Here is a 25,710-nt window from a genome sequence, read left to right as displayed (position 1 = left end):
CAATATTTCATTGGTACAACTGACTGATATCTTCAGGTGGGACGAACACACTGCTGAGCTGTGACTGAAGCATCCTATGTATGCCAGTCTAAATAGAAAATGCGCAGGTGTGAAGACGCCAAATTTGGTTAAAAATAGTAACCTGTTGAATGATGAACCAAGAGCTTTGGACACACAAACAAAGGCAGTTGTTTATGCTGTGCCTTGCTGTCAGCTGCCCCAATGGCCTCTTGTGGGTGCTGCTTGTCAATATACCTGCCCAAACTGGTGTGGGACCATTGTTCCCATTCTCATCTGAATATCTATGTCACCACCGAAGCATTAGGGCTTGTATGGCCAATAGTTCCCCTTTGTAGTCATTGTGATTTTAACATGACCACCACCGGATCTCATGCTTTCTAAATTGGTATCTTGTGTCTCTGTTCAGCAGATTTGTCAAAACATCTGGCAACACATTTGTGCCCTGTAGGTGAGTACCACTTCTGCAACTCAGAAGACTTCATTTGTCAGCCCAAGAACGTAAGACTTGCAACATCAGATATGCTTGTAAGTTTTGATAACACAGTTTTTACTCAAGTACCATTGCAGGACTCCCTGTTGCTCATTGACGAGAAGCTGAAAGGAGAACTGGTTGATTTGTTTAAGCCTGTGCTCACCTCAACCTGTTTTTTATTCAGTGACTAATTCTCTGAATAGACAGATGATACTGCAGCAGATAGTCCCTAGTCACCCATTGTGGCTAATGTTTTTATTGAAGATTTCAAGGAGAGGGCACTTAAGTGGATGGAGTTAAAAACCGTATGCTTTTGGGACTGTGTAGGTGACACCTTTCTTAATCAGGCCCCATAGCACTGTGTTGCTGGATGTATTTCTGTGACACCTAAATTTTCTTCATTGTAACTTCAAGTTTGCAATGGAGATGGAGTAAAACGGTGGACTTCCATTCCTGAGTTGATGTGGAGAAAAGTGTGTGGCATCCTGGGTCATGCTGTGTAACACGAATCTTCTCACATGGACATAAACTTACAGGCCACCAGCTGTCAGCAGCCTTCACAACAAAGTGGCATGGAGCATGAGCTGCATCTCATTCAGACAACTTATCTATAGAGCTATGCCATCTCCATACAGTCCCCCCTCCCTCCTCCCCCCAGAATGGATATTCCAAACGGGAGATTTGCTGCACCTTACATGTGGTGCATGTTAAAGTGAGCAGCTGGACACCTGGAAGAAAGTGGAGGACAAAGAGGAATGGTCGTCTTGCCATATATTGGGGGCATTTCTTCGAAAATAGGAGGATTACTAAAGAAACATAGTTAAATGCGCCTTCTGTCCACCAACAAAACTCTGATTCCTCGTAGTCAGAGACATCATATATGCTGTGCAAGACAGATGTACCAAATATAAGGCAGAACACATGTATGCACCAGACACAGAAATCTACAGTGACTGGGCATTGAGTAAGGGGCACAATATGGACTACAAAAGTACCAAAATTCTCCTCTCACCATCTTTGTACCAGTACAACTTTATTAAAAATATGCTGGAAATTCACAGCTTGACAACTCTGCTGAACAGAGGCACAGGATACAAACTTAGCACAGCATGAGATCAGTGATGACCTTGTTAAAATCACAGTGATCACAAAGGAGAACTATTGGTCATAGAAGGGATAACACTTTGGTGGTGCTGTAGATGTTCAGATGACAATGGTGAGGCTAGTCAGATGTTAATGTGAATGTGGGTGCATATATTGACATGTTGCTCCTGAGAGAGGTTTTGAGATGACTGACAGCAGCACACTGTATGAACGACAGTCTTTGCGTGTGTTCTGAAACTCTTGGTTCATCGTTGGATAGCTGGTGTAGTTGTCTTTCCTGTTACTGACCAAGAAATCTTCACTATTGGCATTCGAATTCGGTGCCGATGAAATATTATGGGAATTTCAAGATATCTGTTGACTTGACCAGGAGCCATTCCTGCAACATTGCCTTTTTATTTATCTCTCGTTTTATGTGTATGTAATAAGTTAATAAAAGATTAGGCAGTAAGTAATTTTTATTTTTGTATGGATAACATCACAACTGTTGTTTGTTCTTCATACAGTCATAGTGTTATTAAAAGGTAATCTCACATTATTATAACTACATTTTTTTGTCATTGACTTTAACTTACAGTGACATCTGTTGTTCACCTTTATACTAAACAATTAAACCTGCTACATTCTGCCTTCTTCTCTGTCAGGAAGCTAGAAACAGAAGGAAAGTACTCAACAAGGGTGATACACAGTCTGAGAAATCCTGATTGTGAGGAGCTGAATATTGAGCTTATTCGTGCTTTGGTTCAGTACATATGTAAGAATAAGCCAGAGGGTGCCATTCTTGTTTTTCTACCTGGTTGGGATAATATTTCTGCACTGAACAAATCATTGGAAGAAAGTGGTGCATTTCCACCATGTAAGTATCTAAAAGCTAAAGTGGAATTATTAAAACTGTGTGGAATTTGAAATTGACTCCTTCCACATAAGTAATTTTATAAAAAAAAGGCATTAGCATCTTTCTGCCTCTTTCCAAGCCCCCCTAGAAAAGAAATATGCAGGAAATCAATGCTTTGCTGAATTATAGGTATGATGATTCTTTTGTCTGGTTTTCCATTTAACTTCATTTGTTTTACTTTTTTCTTAAAGTTAGCATTATAAAATAGTCAGCTGCACCACGTCATTGTGAGTAACATTAGCCTTGTTGCTGATTCCAGATAAGTATCGTATAATTCCTCTCCATTCTCTGATGCCTACTGTGATGCAGAAATCTGTGTTTGAGAGACCGCCTCCAGGTATGATTACTTGGCAATAAGAAGCTAAGCACAGTCTGGTAATTAATGATTCTTACATTAGTATGAGCACTTAACCATTCTTTGTGTAAATAATTGCCCATTTGTAAAACACTATTGATTTCTCTAAATACTAAGTTAAATTTGTAGAGTGTTATTCCAGGCTCTGCCCCTTATTAAAGAAAAAATAAAATCAGTCCTCTTACACAGCTGAAAGTTTGTAAAAAACCAAATCAGCAGGTTACCCACATTATAAATCAGTATTTTTCCCATGGGATGGTGGGAGAAGGGATATCAATAGAAATCAGCCGTTATATACTTGTTTCTGCTCATACCCAAACCTCCAGATGTCAGACCATCAGATCGGTACCAAATGTTCTATGTCGATAGAGTATCAAGCGAAACACCGATTTAGTGTGTTGTATGTGCTGTTGTCCGGTAGAACATGCATAAATGGTAATTAAAAATAATGCCAGAACTACAGAGCACAGAAAAACTCTTTGTGAGTGAGGGTTTTCGTAAATTTCTCATCGGTGAATTGGCAGAGCGTGTGGTAGTTGCACCAATGGTCCCACGTTCAAACCCCACTAATGACAATTTATTTTTAACTGTTTATGCGTGAAACTGTTGTATGGGAGAAAATTCTCTTGACATGTAAAAGGACTTTTCAGAGTTGCTCTTTTTTGACAGTCTGCTTTCGCTTTATTATCTGAAAGTATTAAACCTATATAGTATATTTTTATAGATAGGTATGGTGTTCTTTCTCACATGTGCAGCCGAACGCCACACTTACCTATACAGATGTTCACTATAGGTTTGCTGCTTTCAGTTAATGAAGCAAAAGCAGATTGCTAAAAGAACGTTGCTACAAAGTCTGAAAAGTCCTTTTACAAGTCAGGAAAATGTTCTCCCATATAACAGTTTCACTCATGAACTATTTGACAAAAGCTGACATTAATGACGTTCAAACGTAGTATCTTTGGTACAACGACCTCACACTCTAGCAGCTCACTCACGCAAGGTCTAGAAAACAATCTCTCACAGACAAGCTTTTGCTGTGCTCCATAGTTCTGATGTTACTTTTAATTAACATTTACGAATGTTCTACTAGACAACAGCTCATAGCATGAACTAAATTGGTATTTTGGTTGATACTCAATCGACATACAACGTTTGGTGCCGATCTGAGTGCCTTACATCTGGAGGTTTGGGTGTCAGTGCCAACCTTAGAAAACAATATTGTTCTCACTACCATTGTGTAGTAGTTTTCATTTAATTTGTAGCAGCAAAAATTTAGTTTCAACTATACAAAATTGTTTGTAATGATGGCTACCTTTGTTTTTCTTATCTGCTTTTCTAGAGACCTTTTTATGTGCTATGTACTGTGCAATAATAGTCCTTGTGGGAGGCAAGAATTGCTCCCAGCGCCCATATCTAGAAAATACCAATTTATATAGTGTATATAGTTAATAGAAGTCTTTGTAAGTGCTTGCACTGTAAGTGATTAAAATTAGATGACCATTAAGTATTACAAATGGACAGATATTACATAATTTTCTTGACAAGAGAAATAAATGTAAAAATATGAGTCATTGATGTATTATGTGTTTTGTTGCATCAAAATAAGACCATTTTTTTCCTGTTGAGTGTGGGGGGGAAAAGATTTGTTGTGCGTGAAAGATATTTGAAAAAGAATGTCACGTTCCGTGTTTCAGGAGTCCGTAAGATTATAATTTCAACAAGCATCGCTGAGACCTCAATAACAATAGATGATGTTGTATATGTTGTGGACTGTGGTAAGACCAAGATGAAAAACTTTGATATAGAAAAAAACATATCTACCCTGCAGCCAGAGTGGGTGAGCCTTGCTAATGCAAAGCAGCGGCGTGGACGAGCTGGAAGGTGAGGGAGAAGTTTTTTCATGCTCCTAAACCACCGTTTATATTACCTTCTATTTCCTCATGTTCCCAAGAATTTGTTACAATTCATAGTACTAACATTATAAGTGTAAAAGTACCTCTGTTTGCTACATTTTCTTGACTAAATCACTCAAGTGATTTTGCTGAAAGTTGACATGGAAATAGCTTGAGCCCTAAGGAAGAACATAGATTAAACATAGACTACTTTAGAAAATTTAAACGGCTGACCCCTAAGAGGGTGAAGTACGAAATAGAATTTTTTTTTTTTTTACATCAGTGAACATAAGCCATGTAAAAAATTACTAAATTTTGTTGTGTAATGCACTTGTCATATTATATATAACTTCAATAGCACAATGCATAAATACGGGCTCCTGTCCAAGCGCTGCCTGGCAGTGAAGCGTGTGCCATATTGCCATGCATTGGAGGCGTGCACATCACGAGCTATGCTTACCCAAGCAAGACAGGTACTTGAAGGCAGCTGACATTACTGCATGCAGAAATGTTATAAAATTTGTGCTTTAGTGAACTACAAATTATTTTTGGGACAGATAAATTAAAAATATTATGCCAGCAGTAGAAGGATATATTGTAGAATATCTGTCTGTCAATAATATTATTGATGCGGAACATGTCACCTCGTGCCCCATAGACGTACTTAACTCTTTCGAATTGTCAGAGTGTCTTCTCATTAACCAAGGTTAAAGATTGGTGTCCTGGTTCTCTTAATGCGAAACCTTGATGCAATCAGATTGTGTAATAGTACATGCTTACAAATTACACATCTGGCCTGAAATAATGAGAGTGCTATTATAATTATGGATGCAGAGGAGAAAGTGTTTGGATTCTATGAATCTCATTTATACCAATGGATTTCCTTACTTACCATAACAAAAATTCTGATATGTGAGTGTGATTAGTGTTTTATGTTTCATAAATTTTTATGTGAATGAAACTTGCTGAACCATTTTTGTGCATCCGTATTTGGAGGGCTGATAATGTAGTGGGATTGAGTGCTGAAGTGGAATACATATATTAGTTACATTAATAGCTTGACATCATTAAAAAATCATCAGTTATGAAGAAGTGGTCACCAAATAAGACTGTAATTCAGTGTGTATAATATCTTAGTAAGTAGCAGCAGCAGTAGCAGCAATACCACCACCACCACCACCACCACACACACACACACACACACACACACACACACACACAAGTGTACACTGATAGTCACAAAAACAGCAGCTATAAGAATCAGAGGGTTCTTCCTGTGGTATAAAAGAAGATAGGAACTTGGAAAGTTAGATTCGATACTACCTCACAGGAAAGAGAGCATTGCAGAACAAGAGGAAACTCAGTAGAAAAAAGTTGGAGAGAATTTTAAAAACCAAAAAAGTAATGAACAAGGCAATCAATAAGTCAAAGATGATGGAACTAACAACCTAAAATATAAGGCGCGTTCAAAAAGAAATGAGCCAGAGGCATAATTATAGAAAACAGTACCTGTAAGTTAGAAGTATTCACCCTAGCTGTTGAGACACTTATCCCACACTGACACAAAGTGGTGAATGGCTGTCTCATAAAATTCCCAGGGTAGCGATGTGAACCAATTCTGCACGTACAGCTGGACGACATCATCAGAGGTGAATCATTAGAGCCTTTTTAAGGGAACCGAAAATGGCTTAATCACAGGGAGAGAGGTCCAGACTGTATGGAGGGTAGCCGAGAACATCCCATTTGAATTTCTGCAGGAGTGCCACTGTAACCTCCCCCTCATTTACCGACCTTAATTACAGTGAAAAATTAAACCGTGTGTACCTAATGGAAATTTGGGAAAAGCAATCGTCACCGAAGTTAATCTGTCAGTAAAGAGGGAGGAAAGCGTTACATCTAAATGAAAGGAAAAATGCAAATGAAACTGGTGGAAATTAATTTTGAAAAGGGGTAAAGTTAATAAAGAAAGTAAATGTGTGGCCGTTACGTTAACAATTAACTAGCGGTAATTAGATATTTGAGATTTGGGGGAAATTACGGTCGCCAGTCCTGTGGACAATTACTATAGTAACTGAAAAAGAAAGGTTATTACACATATAATTAGCACTAGAAGCGTGGCAACTGAAGGTTGACACGTGTAGTGTGAAAACTGAAAGCTTGTCAGAAGTAATAAATTTCACTACACTCTGACTTAATTTAACAAAAGAATTAATAAAACCGTAAAATTGAAAGTTAATTTAGTGACTGAAATTAATAGTGAGATTTGTTTCTGAAGCACTACGAAATTCAGTAAAATAAGGTTAGTCTTGGTGCTACCTCAACAATCATTTCAAAAGCTACTTGAATCTACGCAATTTAGAAATAAGAGATTTAACTTTGAACTTGAATTGAATGATTCTGAACAATTAACAATAGTAACATTTAGTACGTACCAAGCCGAGCTGCAGTCACAGGTAAGCTAAAATATGGTAACAAAACTCGCACTCTTAATTTGTGCTTGCGTAATCTGAATACTGCAGCCAGCTATGAATACATTAACTGAACTTTGAAATTAAAGCAGTGAAATGAAATGATATTACTTCAACACTGGCGTCTGAATTTCAACGACACTCGGGTTCATTTCGGAAAAGGAAGGGACCCTGCTTGGTAATGCAATTGGGACAATGAGCAACAAAGGTTCATGCTAAGTTGCTGTAATTTTGTGATGCAACAATTTTAAAAGCTGAGGTCTGCCATACAGTTCTAAAACTTTACTTGCTTCCAGTCTTCCTTGTTGGTTGATTGAAGGTTTGAAGCCGTCGGTTGAGGAGGTGGCGACAGTCACTCATTGTCAGCCGTCGCTGTTGCAGAAGCTGGATGTTGGCGCGCCTCCTTCTCTACATGGTGACCAGGCGAAACGGGCTCTTGATGTGTGCCAGCTAATGCTTCCCGTCCGCGACATCGTGTCAGAAACTATCATACCAAGTCGAGCGCAATTACATGCTGCCAAACCCCGAAAGCGAGGCAACTCGCGGGAGCGTCACACAACGCACCTGCTCCACTGCCCTCCTCCAGCCAGACTCTCCTCTGCCCACGCTCCATGCGGCAGAGTTCACACTACCAAAGATCCTAAACACTTTGGTTCTCCACACGACCTATCGATGTATTCGTTCGATAGCATAGTTTTCCCTAGGCCAGACCCAGCGTATAAATACAAATAATATTCACAAAACAAACCAATTATACATCGACATAAATGCATATATATACAAATAGTAAAACAATTACAATATACAAAGACACAGAAATGTCATATCTTCAGGTAACAAAATAAGAAAAAAATTCATAGTACATTAGATGGAAATAGGAGGATATGCATTTCCGGCGTTACACCACGACTGTGTTGGCCATATGAGGCTTTCCATTGTCATGGAGTAGATTGACCCAGGGGTGAGATTGCCTGGTCGTTTTAATTTTATAGCTTGGCGAAAGGCAGTCAAGGTTCATGAGTAATGCTGAGCATTCACTGTTGTCCCATGCTGTAGGAAGTGAATCAGAAGGGGACCATCTTGGTCAAAGAAGAATATCAGCGTAACCTTTCCTGCACTCGGGTGGACGAAGATGTCTAGCTGTATGCGTGGAACTGGTTCCATTGCAGCCCTGGGAATTTTATGAGACAGCTATTCACCACCTTATCACTTGTGTCACAGTGGGACAAGTGTCTCAATAGTAGGGTCAATACTTCTAACATACACTCCTGGAAATTGAAATAAGAACACCGTGAATTCATTGTCCCAGGAAGGGGAAACTTTATTGACACATTCCTGGGGTCAGATACATCACATGATCACACTGACAGAACCACAGGCACATAGACACAGGCAACAGAGCATGCACAATGTCGGCACTAGTACAGTGTATATCCACCTTTCGCAGCAATGCAGGCTGCTGTTCTCCCATGGAGACGATCGTAGAGATGCTGGATGTAGTCCTGTGGAACGGCTTGCCATGCCATTTCCACCTGGCGCCTCAGTTGGACCAGCGTTCGCGCTGGACGTGCAGACCGCGTGAGTCGACGCTTCATCCAGTCCCAAACATGCTCAATGGGGGACAGATCCGGAGATCTTGCTGGCCAGGGTAGTTGACTTACACCTTCTAGAGCACGTTGGGTGGCACGGGATACATGCGGACGTGCATTGTCCTGTTGGAACAGCAAGTTCCCTTGCCGGTCTAGGAATGGTAGAATGATGGGTTCGATGACGGTTTGGATGTACCGTGCACTATTCAGTGTCCCCTCGACAATCACCAGTGGTGTACGGCCAGTGTAGGAGATCGCTCCCCACACCATGATGCCGGGTGTTGGCCCTGTGTGCCTCGGTTGTATGCAGTCCTGATTGTGACGCTCACCTGCACGGCGCCAAACACGCATACGACCATCATTGGCACCAAGGCAGAAGCGACTCTCATCGCTGAAGACGACACGTCTCCATTCGTCCCTCCATTCACACCTGTCGCGACACCACTGGAGGCGGGCTGCACGATGTTGGGGCGTGAGCGGAAGACGGCCTAACGGTGTGCGGGACCGTAGCCCAGCTTCATGGAGACGGTTGCGAATGGTCCTCGCTGATACCCCAGGAGCAACAGTGTCCCTAATTTGCTGGGAAGTGGCGGTGCGGTCCCCTACGGCACTGCGTAGGATCCTACGGTCTTGGCGTGCATCCGTGCGTCTCTGCGGTCCGGTCCCAGGTCGACGGGCACGTGCACCTTCCGCCGACCACTGGCGACAACATCGATGTACTGTGGAGACCTCACGCCCCACGTGTTGAGCAATTCGGCGGTAAGTCCACCCGGCCTCCCGCATGCCCACTATACGCCCTCGCTCAAAGTCCGTCAACTGCACATACGGTTCACGTCCACGCTGTCGCGGCATGCTACTAGTGTTAAAGACTGCGACGGAGCTCCGTATGCCACGGCAAACTGGCTGACACTGACGGCGGCGGTGCACAAATGCTGCGCAGCTAGCGCCATTCGACGGCCAACACCGCGGGTCCTGGTGTGTCCGCTGTGCCGTGCGTGTGATCAATGCTTGTACAGCCCTCTCGCAGTGTCCAGAGCAAGTATGGTGGGTCTGACACACCGGTGTCAATGTGTTCTTTTTTCCATTTCCAGGAGTGTACAAATACTGGTCTCTGTAATTATGCCTCCGGCTTGTTTCTTTTTGAATGCTCCTTATAGAAATCCAGTGATAAATAACAGGATATCAAAGTAAATATTGATTTATCATTACAAGAATATAACAAATTGTAAAATATGAACAATTATGTAGAAAAGTTCACCACAGGCCAAATAAAAAGGAATCATTTAGCAACAGATAAGAACATAAACAAAGTATTTGACACTGTAGTCCAGCTTTTGGAGCCTTAATTCTTCAGGAAGAGCACATGTGACCCCCCACCCCTTTCCTCTCTAGTTTCTTCCAGCCACAGAAGAAGCAATAATTGTTCTTCACATTCTGTGGCATGATACTGTTTTTCTTTTCCATGATAAAGTAAACATATTCACCCCACAGGCACTCAAACATACACTCCTGTGACCATGAAAAGTCTGATTATTGGTAATAGATTATTGAAATCAGTTGCCTGAGCTAATGGAGGTGGGGAGGGGGTAAGGAAGGAAGCAAGGAGGCGGTAGTGGGAAAGAGGCAGGTCCTTGGACAGATGACTCTGTAACAGCATAACAAGATTAAAAAAGTGCAGAGGGTAGAGCAAATAGAGATGTAGAAGGTGGGGTGGGTGGGGGGGGGGGGGGGGAGAGAGAGAGAGAGAGAGAGAGAGAGAGAGAGAGAGAGAGAGGGAGAGGGAGAGAGAGAGACCCATATGGGTTATGGACGGTAGGAAGAGTGGTAGCAATAGGCAGTGCAGGCTCTGGACAGAGAAGGAATCGTGTGGACAGAAGGGAAAGGGTAAGGTGATGCAGGGGGAACAGGTTAGCGGAGGTTGAGGCAAGGGGGACCGTGAGAATGCAGGATATGTTGGATAGATATTTCCCATTTTTATCTAATGTGTTGCAAAGATTATGAGAGAACTGTGGAGAAATTGGAGGTGATTGCTATATAATGCCAACACTCTAGCCTCACAGCTCTGATGGCCTGACAGTTCATGGCAAAAAACATGATATGTGTGGTTTTTTAACCCCCCCCCCTCCCCCCACTGATAGTTCAGAGAAATTTGCGCTGGAATGGAGTATCCAAGTGGCCCATTTAATGCAGCTTTTGAAGTGATTTGTTCTATGGTGTGCAGCCTGTGTGGCAGTTGGATGGGCTAGTTCATGGTTTGCCACAGTGGCCATTCATGCGAGTAGACAGTTGATTACTTTATCTGTAAATTGAAGGTGGAGGGAGGAAGAAAGGAAAGGAAAGAGAAGGGAAGGGATTACTGATGTCAGCTGCATCAGGACGTACCGAGGAATCATTGGTGACGAGTGAAAATATGTACCAGTCCAGGATTTGAATGCAGGATCTCCTTCTTATTAGGCAGGTGCATTAACCACTGCACCATCCGGGACACAATGTTACCGCAACTGCATAGACTATCTCAGCACACCTCACAGCCAACCTACATTCCCACTGAGGGCCACCTGTCCACTGTCCCTGTCCATTTCCATTTCCTCCATCATTAGTCAGAGATTCCTGCAGGAGGTCGGACTTACTTATGCATCCACACTGAAGAAGGTGGATGCATTGCCCATCTGGGCAAATCAGTTATATGAATGTGTGGGTTCTGTTCTTTTGGACATGTCCGAAAGAACAGACATTATGCATTCATATAGTTGGTTACTTGTCACACCCACATAGAATGCTGTGCAGTTACTCTAGCATAACTGACCTATAATGTTGCTGTTTTCACAAGCAGCCCTATTTTTTATTGGGTAAGAAATGCCTGTGACTGGACTGCAGTAGGAGTTGTTGGTTGGGTGTATGGGACAGGTCTTGCACATACATCTCTATGTGCTCTACCCTCTGTACTCTCTTCATTTTGTGCAGCCTCAGAGTCATCTGTCCAAAGACCTGCTTCTTTCTTGCTACCCCTCCTTTTGGCCTTCCCTCCTCTGTCCCCTCCTCCATCAGCTCAGGCAACTCCTTTCAATAGCTCAATATAAATAACCAGTCTTCTCATGGCCACGGGAGTGTTTGTAGGTGAGTGGCTGCCGTATCCAGAAATTTCCTTTATATGATGTGACTTACCGAACGAAAGCGCTGGCAGGTCGATAGACACATAAACAAACACAAACACACACACAAAATTCAAGCTTCCACAACAAACTGTTGCCTCATCAGGAAAGAGGGAAGGAGAGGGAAAGACGAAAGGATGTGGGTTTTAGGGAGAGGGTAAGGAGTCATTCCAATCCCGGGAGCGGAAAGACTTACCTTAGGGGGAAAAAAGGACGGGTATACACTCGCGCACACACACACACATCCATCCACACATATACAGACACAAGCAGACATCTCACAAGCAGACATATTTGAAGACAAAGAGTTTGGGCAGAGATGTCAGTCGAGGCAGAAGTGAAGAGGCAAAGATGATGTTGAATGACAGGTGAGGTATGAGTGGCGGCAACTTGAAATTAGCGGAGATTGAGGCCTGGTGGGTAACGGGAAGAGAGGATATATTGAAGAGCAAGTTCCCTTCTCCGGAGTTCGGATAGGTTGGTGTTGGTGGGAAGTATCCAGATAACCCGGACGGTGTAACACTGTGCCAAGATGTGCTGGCCGTGCACCAAGGCATGTTTAGCCACAGGGTGATCCTCATTACCAACAAACACTGTCTGCCTGTGTCCATTCATGCGAATGGACAGTTTGTTGCTGGTCATTCCCACATAGAATGCATCACAGTGTAGGCAGGTCAGTTGGTAAATCACGTGGGTGCTTTCACATGTGGCTCTGTCTTTGATCGTGTACACCTTCCGGGTTACAGGACTGGAGTAGGTGGTGGTGAGAGGGTGCATGGGACAGGTTTTACACCGGGGGCGGTTACAAGGATAGGAGCCAGAGGGTAGGGAAGGTGGTTTGGGGATTCCATAGGGATGAACTAACAGGTTACGAAGGTTAGGTGGACGGCGGAAAGACACTCTTGGTGGAGTGGGGAGGATTTCATGAAGGATGGATCTCATTTCAGGGCAGGATTTGAGGAAGTCGTATCCCTACTGGAGAGCCACATTCAGAGTCTGGTCCAGTCCCGGAAAGTATCCTGTCACAAGTGGGGCACTTTTGTGGTTCTTCTGTGGGGGATTCTGGGTTCGAGGGGATGAGGAGGTGGCTCTGGTTATTTGCTTCTGTACCAGGTCGGGAGGGTAGTTGCGAGATGCGAAAGCTGTTGTCAGGTTGTTGGTGTAATGGTTCAGGGATTCCGGACTGGAGCAGGTTCGTTTGCCACGAAGACCTAGGCTGTAGGGAAGGGACCGTTTGATGTGGAATGGGTGGCAGCTGTCATAATGGAGGTACTGTTGCTTGTTGGTGGGTTTGATGTGGACGGACGTGTGAAGCTGGCCATTGGACAGGTGGAGGTCAACGTCAAGGAAAGTGGCATGGGATTTGGAGTAGGACCAGGTGAATCTGATGGAACCAAAGTAGTTGAGGTTGGAGAGGAAATTCTGGAGTTCTTCTTCACTGTGACTCCAGATCATGAAGATGTCATCAATAAATCTGTACCAAACTTTGGGTTGGCAGGCCTGGGTAACCAAGAAGGCTTCCTCTAAGCGACCCATGAATAGGTTGGCGTAGAGGGGGCCATCCTGGTACCCATGGCTGTTCCCTTTAGTTGTTGGTATGTCTGGCCTTTAAAAGTGAAGAGGTTGTGGGTCAGGATGAAGCTGGCTAAGGTGATGAGGAAAGAGGTTTTAGGTAGGGTGGCAGGTGATCGGCGTGAAAGGAAATGCTCCATCGCAGCGAGGCCCTGGACGTGTGGAATATTTGTGTATAAGGAAGTGGCATCAATGGTTACAAGGATGGTTTCCGGGGGTAACAGATTGGGTAAGGATTCCAGGCGTTCGAGAAAGTGGTTGGTGTCTTTGATGAAGGATGGGAGACTGCATGTAATGGGTTGAAGGTGTTGATCTACGTAGGCAGAGATACGTTCTGTGGGGGCTTGGTAACCAGCTACAATGGGGCGGCCGGGATGATTGGGTTTGTGGATTTTAGGAAGAAGGTAGAAGGTAGGGGTGCGGGGTGTCGGTGGGGTCAGGAGGTCGATGGAATCAGGTGAAAGGTTTTGCAGGGGGCCTAAGGTTCTGAGGATTCCTTCAAGCTCCGCCTGGACATCGGGAATGGGGTTACCTTGGCAAACTTTGTATGTGGTGTTGTCCGAAAGCTGACGCAGTCCCTCAGCCACATACTACCGACGATCAAGTACCACGGTCGTGGAACCCTTGTCCGCCGGAAGAATGACGATGGATCAGTCAGCCTTCAGATCACGGATAGCCTGGGCTTCAGCAGTGGTGATTCCATCGCCTCAGAACCTTAGGCCCCCTGCAAAACCTTTCACCTGAGTCCATCGCTCCCAACATCACCACTGCTGAAGCCCAGGCTATCCGTGATCTGAAGGCTGACCGATCCATCGTCATTCTTCCGGCGGACAAGGGTTCCACGACCGTGGTACTTGATCGTCGGGAGTATGTGGCTGAGGGACTGCGTCAGCTTTCGGACAACACCACATACAAAGTTTGCCAAGGTAACCCCATTCCCGATGTCCAGGCGGAGCTTCAAGGAATCCTCAGAACCTTAGGCCCCCTGCAAAACCGTTCACCTGATTCCATCGACTCCTGACCCCACCGACACCCCGCACCCCTACCTTCTACCTTCTTCCTAAAATCCACAAACCCAATCATCCCGGCCGCCCCATTGTAGCTGGTTACCAAGCCCCCACAGAACGTATCTCTGCCTACGTAGATCAACACCTTCAACCCATTACATGCAGTCTCCCATCCTTCATCAAGGACACCAACCACTTTCTCGAACGCCTGGAATCCTTACCCAGTCTGTTACCCCCGGAAACCATCCTTGTAACCATTGATGCCACTTCCTTATACACAAATATTCCGCACGTCCAGGGCCTCGCTGCGATGGAGCACTTCCTTTCACGCTGATCACCTGCCACCCTACCTAAAACCTCTTTCCTCATCACCTTAGCCAGCTTCATCCTGACCCACAACTTCTTCACTTTTGAAGGCCAGACATACCAACAACTAAAGGGAACAGCCATGGGTACCAGGATGGCCCCCTCGTATGCCAACCTATTCATGGGTCGCTTAGAGGAAGCGTTCTTGGTTACCCAGGCCTGCCAACCCAAAGTTTGGTACAGATTTATTGATGACATCTTCATGATCTGGAGTCACAGTGAAGAAGAACTCCAGAATTTCCTCTCCAACCTCAACTCCTTTGGTTCCATCAGATTCACCTGGTCCTACTCCAAATCCCATGCCACTTTCCTTGACGTTGACCTCCACCTGTCCAATGGCCAGCTTCACACGTCCGTCCACATCAAACCCACCAACAAGCAACAGTACCTCCATTATGACAGCTGCCACCCATTCCACATCAAACGGTCCCTTCCCTACAGCCTAGGTCTTCGTGGCAAACGAATCTGCTCCAGTCCGGAATCCCTGAACCATTACACCAACAACCTGACAACAGCTTTCGCATCTCGCAACTACCCTCCCGACCTGGTACAGAAGCAAATAACCAGAGCCACCTCCTCATCCCCTCGAACCCAGAATCCCCCACAGAAGAACCACAAAAGTGCCCCACTTGTGACAGGATACTTTCCGGGACTGGACCAGACTCTGAATGTGGCTCTCCAGCAGGGATACGACTTCCTCAAATCCTGCCCTGAAATGAGATCCATCCTTCATGAAATCCTCCCCACTCCACCAAGAGTGTCTTTCCGCCGTCCACCTAACCTTCGTAACCTGTTAGTTCATCCCTATGGAATCCCCAAACCACCTTCCCTACCCTCTGGCTCCTATCCTTGTAACCGCCCCCGGTGTAAAACCTGTCCCATGCACCCTCCCACCACCACCTACTCCAGTCCTGTAACCCGGAAGGTGTACACGATCAAAGACAGAGCCACATGTGAAAGCACCCACGTGATTTACCAACTGACCTGCCTACACTGTGATGCATTCTATGTGGGAATGATCAGCAACAAACTGTCCATTCGCATGAATGGACACAGGCAGACAGTGTTTGTTGGTAATGAGGATCACCCTGTGGCTAAACATGCCTTGGTGCACGGCCAGCACATCTTGGCACAGTGTTACACCGTCCGGGTTATCTGGATACTTCCCACCAACACCAACCTATCCGAACTCCGGAGAAGGGAACTTGCTCTTCAATATATCCTCTCTTCCCGTTACCCACCAGGCCTCAATCTCCGCTAATTTCAAGTTGCCGCCACTCATACCTCACCTGTCATTCAACATCATCTTTGCCTCTTCACTTCTGCCTCGACTGACATCTCTGCCCAAACTCTTTGTCTTCAAATATGTCTGCTTGTGAGATGTCTGCTTGTGTCTGTATATGTGTGGATGGATATGTGTGTGTGTGTGCGCGAGTGTATACCCGTCCTTTTTTCCCCCTAAGGTAAGTCTTTCCGCTCCCGGGATTGGAATGACTCCTTACCCTCTCCCTAAAACCCACATCCTTTCGTCTTTCCTTCTCCTTCCCTCTTTCCTGATGAGGCGAAAGCTTGAATTTTGTGTGTGTGTTTGTGTTTGTTTATGTGTCTATCGACCTGCCAGCGCTTTCGTTCGGTAAGTCACATCATCTTTGTTTTTAGATATATTTTTCCCACATGGAATGTATATATATAGCAGATTTCATACCTAGCAGTGAACATCTGTTAACTTTCCATAATACAACATACTGTTTGCACTTTTGTTTTATCAGGGTGCAACCTGGTGTGTGCTATCACCTTTATACCAGAGCACGTGAAATGATGCTGCAGGCATATCCTTTGCCGGAAATGCTGCGTTCACGATTGGAGGAGGTGATTTTGCAAGTGAAAATCCTGCAGCTGGGCCGAGCTGCCGAAGTTCTCACCCGCGTGATGGACCCCCCAGATTCGAGAGCTGTTGATCTCTCCTTAGAGGTAAGATAATTTTAAGATGATACTGTTAAAATCAAAACATTTCCCTGGTATTTTGCAAAATAATGTTTTAATGGTCATGAACCAGCTTTTGACCTCTTAGGCCATTTTGAGGTGATAACCACATGTCACAAACACATGCAATTTTTACAGGAATTTTTAATTATGTGATAAATAAAATGATGAGATACGGAGTGTTTACAAGAGGAAGTATTAATTTTGTTACATTTAACAAAGAAAGAGAAATAAAAGGGGGGAACAAAAAATAACTGGAATCGATCTGTTGTGTGCGCATGTTTCATAGTTACAAGTTGTGCTGCTAGGTGATATTGGTTTGGGATTTCCCACATCACTTACTAAGCTGGTGTCAGTCAGTGTTAAGTGGTTTGTTTTTGGTGCTCTGTTGTTTGCATTCCTATTTCAGTCCTTTGAGATCAATGACATAACCAACAAGGAGCCTAGAGTCTATGTAAAATTTTGTTTTCTGTAGGGAAAACTGCAGCAGAGACTATTGGGATGCTCTGGCAAGCCTTTATTGATATTGGTTTGGGGAGAATACAGGTCTAAGAGTGGTTTTATTGTTTCAAATCCAGCAGTATGTCAGCGGAAGACATGCCAGGCCCCATTGATCTTTCGACAGGAAGAAATGACAAAAACATTGCAACAATCAAATATGTAATGGCTGAAGATTGTTGAAGGACCATTGACCAAATTTCTGAGGAAACAAAAGTGTCATGGAGCACAGTGCAGCAAATTTAACCAAAGATTTGTAATGAGACAGGTGTCTGCAAAATTTGTTCCTCACTTGCTCACAGATGAGCAAAGAGAAAACTGCATGCATATTTGCCACAAGTTGAAGAGTGAAGTGCAGAACAATCCAAATTTTCTTAAAATTTGGGACTAGAGTTGTGCTACAGATATGATCTGGAGTTTGAAGCAAGCATCAAACCAGTGGAAAATGCAAACATTACCATGACCCAAGAAAGCACATCTATTGTGATCCAGTGTAAAAACAATGTTTTTTTTTATGCCAGTGGCATTGTCCACAAGTAGTTCAATCCTCCAGGGCGAACAGTGAACCAATGTTTTATCTAGCATGTTATGAAGATTATACGAGAGTGTGTGACAGAAACTGCCAGAACTGTGGAAAACTGGGAACTGGTTGCTACACTATGACAATGCTCCAGCCATACAGATCTGACAGTTCAAGGCAAAAAACGTGTACACTGGACTCGCATTCGGGAGGACGACGGTTCAATCCCGTCTCCGGCCATCCTGATTTAGGTTTTCCGTGATTTCCCTAAATCCTTTCAGGCTAATGCCGGGATGGTTCCTTACAAAGGGCACGGCCGATTTCCTTCCCCATCCTTCTCTAACCCGAGCTTGCGCTCCGTCTCTAATGACCTCGTTGTCGACGGGACGTTAAACACTAATCTCCTCCTCCTCCAAAAAACGTGTGTTCCACACCCACCTTAATCACCTGATCTGGCTCCGTCAGACTTTTCTTTGTTTCCACAGATGAAACAAACTCCGAATGGAAAGCAATTCAGTGATGTGGATCACGTCAGGAAAAATGAGCGTATGGCGTCTGTGGCCGGGAGTTCCCAGGGGGGAAGTTCAACCGCTAAGTGCAAGTCTTATTGAGTGCGACACCACATTGGGCGACTTGTGCATCAACAATGGGGATGAAATGATGATGAGGATAGCACAACACCCAGTCCCTGAGGAGAGAAAATCCCCCTCCCCAGCCAGGAATCTAACCCGGGCCCCCGTGCGTGGCATTCCAACGCGCTGACCGTTCAGCTATTGGGGCGGACATGACATCAGAGTAAACGGGCTAACGGCTTTGAACAGTATTCAGTGTCAAGAGCTCCAGAACTGCTTTCAGCAGTGGCAAAAGCTTTGGGACAAGTGAATTAATGTGCATGGACAATACTTTGAAGGTATCTAAAGTACTGTGAATGTAGAATGACTGCTGGTAGAATGCAGCTCTCCTATCCACTGTGGCTCTAGGTGGGAGAGGGATGGCAGGTCCCTTACCGCGACTGCACTTTACCCTTGGGAAAGAGCCCCACTATTCATTTTGACAGCAGGCTGAGAGGACCTGGGTCCATCGTGGAGGGGCTGGAAGGAAGAAAAATAGCCACCTCTAGCCGGGATGGAACCCGTGACCTCCAGTGCCAGGGTCAAGTGTTCTGTCTACCGTAACTGTAACTTAATACAACAAAGGTGAAAAAGGAAATAGTGTTCAGTTGTTTAAAACTAGGCTGGTATTTTTTATATACTTGACAGAGTTCAAGTATGGGGGCAATCTACAGTAATATGAAATATAGAAGTAAAAACTATAACAGCCAACCTAATTAATTATAACTTTATTTTTGATGACCAGTTTTGGCAAATTGGTGTTGCCATCGTCGGATCTAATGCAACTACAGCTCAGTACATCTCCATCATATGTACAAACAGCGGAAAAATGCTTCTATCGGAGCACGGAAAAGGCAAACGTGCTCCTGCTTCCAATAAAAGACTTTGAATGAAAAGTAGGGCACCAGCTGCCTTATTCTACCTTCCTCAGCAGTTTTAAAAATTTTCCCAAAGATTTTGGCTTGCAAACATATTTGTGCTCCCTCTAAGTGTTACTGTCTCTTGTCTCACAGTCACAGTCTCCTTTGTTCTGTTCTACTACTACTGGTTCCTCTTGCTGACACACTGTCCCTCACCCTCTTGCTTTTACTGCTACTATCTCATTCATTCCTTTCCACTACTGCTATCTCTTCTCACTGTCACTATTTCTCTCTTCCTCACTGTCATGCTCATAGATTCTGTGTCTCATTATCACTGGCTCTCACCCACTTCAACCTTTTCCTTCTCTTTAGTCCTCTTCTACTGGCACTCTCTCTTTCACTCTTTCAGTGTTCTGTCACTGTCGACTATGTTCCACTGCCACTGTGTCCCTCTCTTTCTCCCATACTGCCATATTTGCCTTTGCTCCTATACCACAACTGCTGTCTACTATCTTCCAGTATTTATTGTCTCTCCATCTCTTTACCCCACTGCCACTTTCTACTTCTGTCTCAGTATAAATAGCCCGAATATGTTTGCATGCTAGAATTTTGGGAAAACTTGGAAAGGTGCTGAGGAAGGCAGAATGAGGCAGCTGGTATCCCACTTTTAAGTCATTTTTTGAACAGGAGCATATTCACATTTTTTGTGCTCTACTATGAGCATTTTTCTGCTGGTTCCCTTCTTTTCCTTGCGACAGCAGGGCATGTCACTCACATGAAAAGAACTTTGTGGGTCAGTAAAATTTTAATGGTTTACTTATATGAAATTGAAGTAATGCAAAACTAATTTTACGCCTCAGACTGGATTTTACATGCACAAAAATTTTTCATGTGCTTCAGTACCAAAACATGGGATTCCTAGAACCTTTCTAATTATAACAGAGACACTTTACTGTAAAGTTCTTTGTGCTACGTCACTTTATAAACTATGTTTTCGGCTCATACCAGATTTTTTTGCACATATTTTATGTGTACAAGTAGGATTAATTTGAACCTCTATATCTCAGAAGTAGATAAAGATATCTGGAAAATTTTCAAGGTTATTAGAGATTGGGATCTTAGGAATATATTGTAAAATGTACATCCATTTTGTTTTCCACATCTGTTGTGGAATCCATGGCTCAGTTTTGAAACCTAAAAACCGTGTTTTTGGGGTGTCTCAGTAATGGATAGAGATTTTTAAAATAGGAAGATGTCACTTGTAGATAAATGCCTAGGGAATGTACTGTTAAAATTTGAGCAATTTACTGTGTAGAAATTTGCTGTTGACGGTGAAAAATGATGAAAATCACTTTTTGCAGGTTTTCTCAGGAACTGCCCATGAACTAAATGGTGTCCCCATCAGCCCCTTAAGCTGCACTGTAGACCGCATCAAAAGCAAAAGTACCACCCAATTTGCTCCATTTGCCTAAGCTAGAGGAAGTGTTAATATTCAAACGTTGACAGTGTCCTGTAGGATGGTTACGGTAAAGCAATCCTTCCATTGAATATACAAATGGCCCTAGCCCAAAGCTAATCAAAACGCTTTACCCTACTTTTCTATCACCAATATAATGTAAGTTACAAGTCCTGGGAAAACCCCTTTTTTATGCACAGCAGTTTGGAACATGTTGGTAGCGCATGCTGTTGTCCGAGTACCAATATATCATTTCAAGTTTTGACATGTCATTCTAGGAACAAGTAGAAAGTGGTGCATCAACATATCAATAACAAAACAAGATATTTTATGTGAATCTTGTTTTAATATAGACATGCTGATGCATCATTTTCTGCATGTTCCTCGAATTATGTGTAAGAAATTGACATGAAGATTGTACTTATGATGGATGTGTATTGAGAAGTATTTGCATAAGATCCAATGGTTACAACTTAGATTTGCTGAAGCTGGTCATCAAAAATAAAATCATAATTGGTGATCTTGGTTGTTGAAGTCTTACTTCTATATATCATATCATATCATATGTTTATTGATTTCAAGTACTTCCAGTGGTGTCATATTTTTGTTTTTCCTAATAGCAAATACGATCTATATTGTTTGGATGGTTTTATCTAAAGACATTCTGCAAATGTTGAAGCTGTTTTTCTTAGTCTTCGACTTCTCTCATGTTGTGATAAACGAATTGTCACAGTTCTGCCTGACTGACATTCTTTCCACAGTGCATGCTGGTAGTTTTATATACACCAATCTGTGCCAAAAGTTTAACTTTGTTGTTGTTGCGGTCTTCAGTCCACAGACTGGTCTGATGCAGCTCTCCATGCTACTCTATCCTGTGCAAGCTTCTTCATCTCCCAGTACTTACTGCAACCTACATCCTTCTGAATCTGCTTAGTGTATTCATCTCTTGGTCTCCCTCTACGATTTTTACCCTCCACGCTGCCCTCCAATGCTAAATTTGTGATCCCTTGATGCCTCAGAACATGTCCTACTAACCGGTCCCTTCTTTTTGTCAAGTTGTGCCACAAACTCCTCTTCTCCCCAATTCTATTCAATACTTCATCATTAGTTATGTGATCTACCCATCTAATCTTCAGCATTCTTCTGTAGCACCACATTTTGAAAGCTTCTATTCTCTTCTTGTCTAAACTATTGATCGTCCACATTTCACTTCCATACATGGCTACACTCCATACAAATACTTTCAGAAATGACTTTCTGACACTTAAATCTATACTCGATGTTAACAAATTTCTCTTCTTCAGAAACGCTTTCTTTGCCTTTGCCAGTCTACATTTTATATCCTCTCTACTTCGACCATCATCAGTTATTTTGCTCCCCAAATAGCAAAACTCCTTTACCACTTTAAGTGTCTCATTTCCTAATCTAATTCCCACAGCATCACCCAATTTAATTCGACTGCAATCAATTATCCTCGTTTTGCTTTTGTTGATGTTCATCTTATATCCTCCTTTCAAGACACTTTCCATTCCGTTCAGCTGCTCGTCAGGGTTCTTTGCTGTCTCTGAACGAATTACAATGTCATCGGTGAACCTCAAAGTTTTTTATTTCTTCTCCATGGATTTTAATTCCTACTCCAAATTTTTCTTTTGTTTTCTATACTGCTTGCTCAATATACAGATTGAATAACATTGGGGATAGGTTACAACCCTTTCTCACTCCCTTCCTCAACTACTGCTTCCCTTTCATTGCCGCCCCCCCCCCCCCCCCCCTCCCCGACTCTTATAGCTGCCATCTGGTTTCTATATGAACTGTAGATAGCCTTTCGCTCCCTACCACCTTCAGAATTTGAAAGAGAGTATTCCAGTCAACATTGTCAAAAGCTTTCTCTAAGTCTACAAATGCGAGAAATGTAGGTTTGCCTTTCCTTAATCTATTTTCTAAGATAAGTCGTAGGGTCAGTATTGCCTCACGTGTACCAACATTTCTACAGAATCCAAACTGATCTTCCCCGAGGTCAGCTTCTACCAGTTTTTCCATTCGTCTGTTAAGAATTCGTGTTGGTATTTTGCAGCTGTGGCTTATTAAACTGATAGTTCGGTAATTTTCACATTTGTCAACACCTGCTTTCTTTGGGACTGGAATTATTATATTCTTCTCGAAGTCTGAGGGTATTTCGCCTGTCTCATGCGTCTTGCTCACCAGACGGTAGAGTTTTGTTAGGCCTGGCTCTCCCAAGGCTGTCAGTAGTTCTAATGGAATGTTGTCTACTCCCGGGGCCTTGTTTTGACTTAGGTCTTTCAGTGCTCTGTCAAGCTCTTCATGCAATATCATATCTCCTATTTCATCTTCATCTACATTCTCTTCCATTTCTATAATATTGTCCTCAAGAACATCACCCTTGTATAGACCCTCTATATACTCCTTCCACCTTTCTGCTTTCCCTTCTTTGCTTAGAACTGGTTTCCCATCTGAGCTCTTGGTATTCATGCAAGTGGTTCCCCTTTCTCCAAAGGTCTCTTTAATTTTCCTGTAGGCAGTATGTATCTTACCTCTAGTGATATGCGCCTCTACGTCCTTACATTTGTCCTCTAGCCATCCCTGCTTAGCCATTTTGCACTTCTTGTCAATCTCATTTTTGAGACATTTGTATTCCTTTTTGCCCACTTCATTTACTGCATTTTCTCCTTTCATCAATTAAATTCAGTATCTCTTTGCTACCCAAGGATTTTTTTAACCCTCGTCTTTTTACCTACTTGATCGTTTGCTACCTTCATTATTTCATCTCTCAAAGTTACCCATTCTTCTTCTACTGTATTTCTTTCCCCCATTCTTGTCAATCATTTCCTAATGCTCTCCCTGAGGCTCTCTACAACCTCTGGTTCTTTCAGTTTATCCAGGTCCCATCTCCTTAAATTCCTACTTTTTTGCAGTTTCTTCAGTTTTAATCTACAGTTCATACCCAATAGATTGTGGTCAGAGTCCACATCTGCCACTGGAAATGTCTTACAATTTAAAATCTGGTTCCTGAATCTATGTCTTAACATTATATAGTCTATCTGAGACCTTCCAGTATAGCCAGGCTTCTTCCATGTATACAACCTCCTTTTATGATTCTTGAACCACGTGTTAACTATGATTAAGTTATGCTCTGTGTAAAATTCTACCTGGCGGCTTCCTTTTTCATTCCTTTCTCGCATTCCATATTCACCTACTACGTTTCCTTCTCTTCCTTTTCCTACTATCGAGTTCCAGTCACCCATGACTATTAAATTTTGGTCTCCCTTCACTATCTGAATAATTTCTTTTATCTCATTATACATTTTATCAATCTCTTCGTCATCTGCGGAGCTAGTCGGCATATAAACTTGTACTACTGTGGTAGGCATGGGCTTCGTATCTATCTTGGCCACAATAATGCGTTCACTATGCTGTTTGTAGTAGCTTACCTGCATTCCTATTTTTTATTCATTATTAAACCTACTCCTGCATTACCCGTATTTGATTTTGTATTTATAACCCTGTATTCACCTGACCAGAAGTCTTGTTCCTCTTGCCATCAAACTTCACCAATTCCCACTATATCTAACTTTAACCTATCCATTTCCCTTTTTAAATTTTCTAACCAACCTGCCCGATTAAGAGTTTGACATTTCACGCTCCAACCTGTAAAACGCCAGTTTTCTTTCTCCTGATAACAACATCCTCCTGAGTAGTCCCCACCCGGAGATCCAAATGGGGGACTATTTTACCTCCGGAATATTTTACCCAATTGGACGCCATCATCGTTTAACCATACAGTAAAGCTGCATGCCCTCACAAAAAATTACCGCTGTAGTTTCCCCTTGCTTTCAGCCGTTCACAGTACCAGCACAGCAAGGCCGTTTTGGTTAGTGTTACAAGGCCAGATCAGTCAATCATCCAGACTGTTGCCCCTGCAACTACCGAAAAGGCCGCTGCCCCTCTTCAGGAACCACACATTTGTCTGGCTTCTTAAAAGATACCCCTCCATTGTGGTTGCACCTACGGTACGGCTATCTGTATCACTGAGGCACGCAAGCCTCCCCACCAATGGCAAGATCCATGGTTCATGGGGGGGAGGAGTTTAACTTTGTCTTTACTATTTAATAGCAATTTAGCACTGCTGTTGTTGTAAAAAATGGGCCAGTAGTTGTGTGAGTAACTTCTTTCAGGAATATCAAAAATTTTGCCAACATATAGAATTGTGCATCAGTTTTTGTAACTACTGAAACATTCTTGTTGGCCAGTGTACAGGAGTGGTGCAATATTATGCATTTTCCTTTTTTGTGGAATGTTTCAATCAAGTCCGAGTTTTAGTAATTACTGAAAGTGGTAAGTTTGAAGGTCTGTAGTTCAGTTCAGAAGTCAGACAGACAATGGAATGGATATAGTATGGTACACAGTGGAATGGAAAGTTGCTAGTTTGTGGTTTTGTGGGTGTTGGGAGATTTTAGGGATTACAGTATTGGTAGCTGCAGTTTTTTTATAAATGTTTCTTTATGGTAACATCTTTATATGGTCCAACAAATTTATAAAATAACCTCCAAACCCCATTGTGAAATGAATTATATTATGTTGGGAGTTCAAATGTTGTAAGATGTTTTTATGTGTCTAGTGGTTCTAGTCCATAAACACAGCACATCACCAATACATTTATGCTTCATTACTTCTACTGTCTGTAGAAGATGTGGTAACTCATTTAATATTACCTGAAGTTCTGTGTCATTTGTGTCCAAGTGGTATGTTTAGTACAGCAATATGTTCTACACAGTCTTCCTATTTCCTTTATGATATGTTCACATGGGTTCGATTTTGGGTTATACATGCCCTCCCAGCTAAGATTTTCTTAAAATTATGAATTGTAAATT

General features: G+C 43.0%; 1 protein-coding gene across 3 annotated transcripts in view; it reads left to right on the top strand.

Annotated features, from left to right (window-relative positions):
• LOC126235890 (ATP-dependent DNA/RNA helicase DHX36-like) overlaps nt 1–25,710 on the top strand; it is a 273,504-nt gene that overhangs the window by 166,246 nt on the left and 81,548 nt on the right. For all 3 annotated transcript variants that reach the window (XM_049944821.1, XM_049944818.1, XM_049944819.1), the window contains exons 10-13: nt 2,242–2,453; nt 2,752–2,829; nt 4,542–4,728; nt 16,663–16,864. In XM_049944821.1, the coding sequence (XP_049800778.1) occupies nt 2,242–2,453; nt 2,752–2,829; nt 4,542–4,728; nt 16,663–16,864 (679 nt within the window). The remainder of the gene's footprint in view (nt 1–2,241; nt 2,454–2,751; nt 2,830–4,541; nt 4,729–16,662; nt 16,865–25,710) is intronic.

The sequence above is a fragment of the Schistocerca nitens genome, chromosome 2, assembly GCF_023898315.1.
Source record: "Schistocerca nitens isolate TAMUIC-IGC-003100 chromosome 2, iqSchNite1.1, whole genome shotgun sequence".
Classification (NCBI taxonomy): Eukaryota; Metazoa; Arthropoda; class Insecta; order Orthoptera; family Acrididae; genus Schistocerca; species Schistocerca nitens.
The sequence above is the reverse complement of the archived record's forward strand: the minus strand, read 5'-3'. Positions and strand labels throughout refer to the sequence as shown.